This window comes from Austrofundulus limnaeus, unplaced genomic scaffold, assembly GCF_001266775.1.
Source record: "Austrofundulus limnaeus strain Quisiro unplaced genomic scaffold, Austrofundulus_limnaeus-1.0 Scaffold457, whole genome shotgun sequence".
NCBI lineage: Eukaryota > Metazoa > Chordata > Actinopteri > Cyprinodontiformes > Rivulidae > Austrofundulus > Austrofundulus limnaeus.
The window spans coordinates 184,559-187,094 of NW_013952859.1; the positions used below are offsets into that span (position 1 = coordinate 184,559).

General features: G+C 37.4%; 1 protein-coding gene across 1 annotated transcript in view; it reads right to left on the reverse strand.

The window, feature by feature from the left end:
- The window catches only part of LOC106529653 (semaphorin-5B), a 30,457-nt gene that overhangs the window by 18,759 nt on the left and 9,162 nt on the right, over positions 1 to 2,536 (reverse strand). The window contains exons 3-4 of the mRNA XM_014025137.1: positions 1,146 to 1,245; positions 947 to 992 (exon numbers count right to left, since the gene is read on the reverse strand). Coding sequence (XP_013880591.1) covers positions 947 to 992; positions 1,146 to 1,245 — 146 coding nt within the window. The remainder of the gene's footprint in view (positions 1 to 946; positions 993 to 1,145; positions 1,246 to 2,536) is intronic.

Below are 2,536 nucleotides of genomic sequence, written 5' to 3' on the forward strand. Positions count from 1 at the left end.
TACCAACATCTGGTGAAAATTTCATGTCATTAGCACCTCTAGTAATATATTTACTGAGAAAAATGGTGACGTTTTCAATACTTATTTTACCCGCTGTGCCTGCCCATACTCCCCTGTTCGATCCTTGCCCTCTCCTCCACACCGACCGCCTCCAGGAAAACCTGTAAGAAGAAGAACCTTTATTACCTCCAAACTCATCCTTAAGATCTGTTTTCCTGCTGAACATTATACTCACCATCTGCCTTCCTCCTACAGACCTGAAAACGATCCTGCACCTGTAAACAAACTTCACCTACCTTTTATCTCMGTCTCCAGAGTGTTTACTCAAACACTGTCTGTTAGACTACAACCCATATTTCTGATAAAAACAGAATGAGTGTGTGTCTTATATGTGTTCTTTCTGTTTGCAAAAACAAAGGTTGGTTACGTTCTAACGTCTGACGTAAAAGGTACCGCCGCCAGGGGTGTGACCAGGAAGTCAGACATACGTTAAGAAACTGATTCATTATTATTTATCAGTTAGTTATTGATTTTGTAATCTCTCTGTTAGATTCAGCCTGGCACAGATGCCAGCTGTTGAGAGGGGTTGTTTTGATGTTCTGATAAGGCCAAGGCCTTTTTCTCTGAGGCCTGGCTGCTGGGAGCTGATTGGAGTCAGATGAGAACAAAAACCAGAGTTTTTCAAATGGCTTTCTAATTTATTCAGACTTCCACTTTATTGATCATGATTTCCTTACAGTACTACAGTTTGGTTCAGATTATTACTTAGTTAAATTTAAGCTATTAATAATTTAGATCAGACCTAAATATATCTGTATCTAACAAGAATTATCAAAATTTTTGACTAAATCTTTGTTTCCCACCTTTAAAGATTTGACAAAAAACATTATATTTGAACAGTTTTACAGTTGTAGGCGATGCGTTGTCATTAATAAAGCAACCTTACCTGTATGAGTGAGGCGTTGTTTAAACTCACTCGGAAGAGGAAGTTTCTGTAAGACATTCTTCCAATTAGAGGTAAAGCAACAAACTGCAGACGGTACAAATCTACTGGTTGTAATAAACTCATTTAGTGTTTTAGCTGTGTGCTGCAGGGTTAGAGACTGAGTTCTGCTTGTTTTACAGTAAAAGCTGTTATTGATCACCTTGCTCCYACAATGAGCTGATTTCTGCTCAGGTCAACGGCCAACTGGGAGAAATCCTTCACTCCTGGATGAGAAAACTCAGACACCCATGACCTTAGTGCTGAAATATATATAGAAATGAGACAAGAGGGAGTGTTAGAGGAAGAGTAGTTGAAGGAAAAATCAGAAAAAAGAAAGAAACTTGAGGAATAAGTGCGAGAAAATTCAAAAACGTCTGGCAAATATTTTTCTACTAGTGGTATTTGGTTCACAGCTTTACGCTCAGTTAACCTGCGTTTTTTTAAGTATCTTTTTATTGAGCATCCATATMTAAACRGATACATATCAAAAGAACATCCTTTGAATATTGCTCATAATTTTACATTTATGTGTCAATCATTCAGCCCCATTCCCTCAACCCACCCACGAACCATCAACATCAGGGACACTCATCTAAAGAAGAAAAAGTCTTTAAACTGTGCATTGTGGAAAAAGAAAAACAAACAAACCCCACATTGTTTMAATTATTTTGTATGGATGACCATCATTAGGACAAGGAAGGAGAAAGAAAAATAAATAAATAAATGAAATGAAATAAGATAAAATAAAAAAAATAGGCTCAATAAGATTAAGAAGGTATGGTTTTGAGTTTGTCTAGGTATATCTGCACTGGATTCCAGATAGAGAAACATTTATCCCTAGATCCTAGTGGTGTTTGCCTGATCTTTTCTAGCTGTGTGAATTGCATCAGATCTCCTAGCCACAGACCGGCCTTAGGTGGGTCTTTGGATTTCCAATGTAATAAAATCCTTCTGCGTGCAAGTAAAGTGGTGAATGCAATAATATATGTGTGGTTTTTCCTAATTATGAGGTTTTTATCACTGACACCAAATATAGCCATTGCAGCGTTAGATTGCAGATTGATATTTAACCACTCTGATAGTGTTTTAAAGATTACCACCCAATAAGTAGTCAGGGAGGGGCAGGTCCAAAACACATGTGTCAAGTTTGCAGGAGTTTGATGACACCTGTCACAACCTTCATCTACATTAGGAAAATTTTTTGCCAACCTTGCTTTGGAATAATGACTGCGATGTAGAACCTTAAATTGTATTATGCCAAGTTTTGCACAAAAGTTACTGTTGTTTCCTCTTTGTAAAGCATTGTCCCAGCAATCATCCTCCAACTTCCCACCTAACTCATTCTCCCATTCAGTTCTAATCTCTGTAAGCGATACATTTTTCATGGAGGTTGTGAATTCATTTGTTCTTGAAATTAGTTTGTTCTTTTTTGAGTTTGAAGGGATGTTTAACAAATCATCTAGAGAGGGCACAGATATGTTTGGAAAGTTAGGGTCATGACACTTGAGAAAGTGTCGTATTTGAAAGTAACGGAATAGATCAGACCGAGGA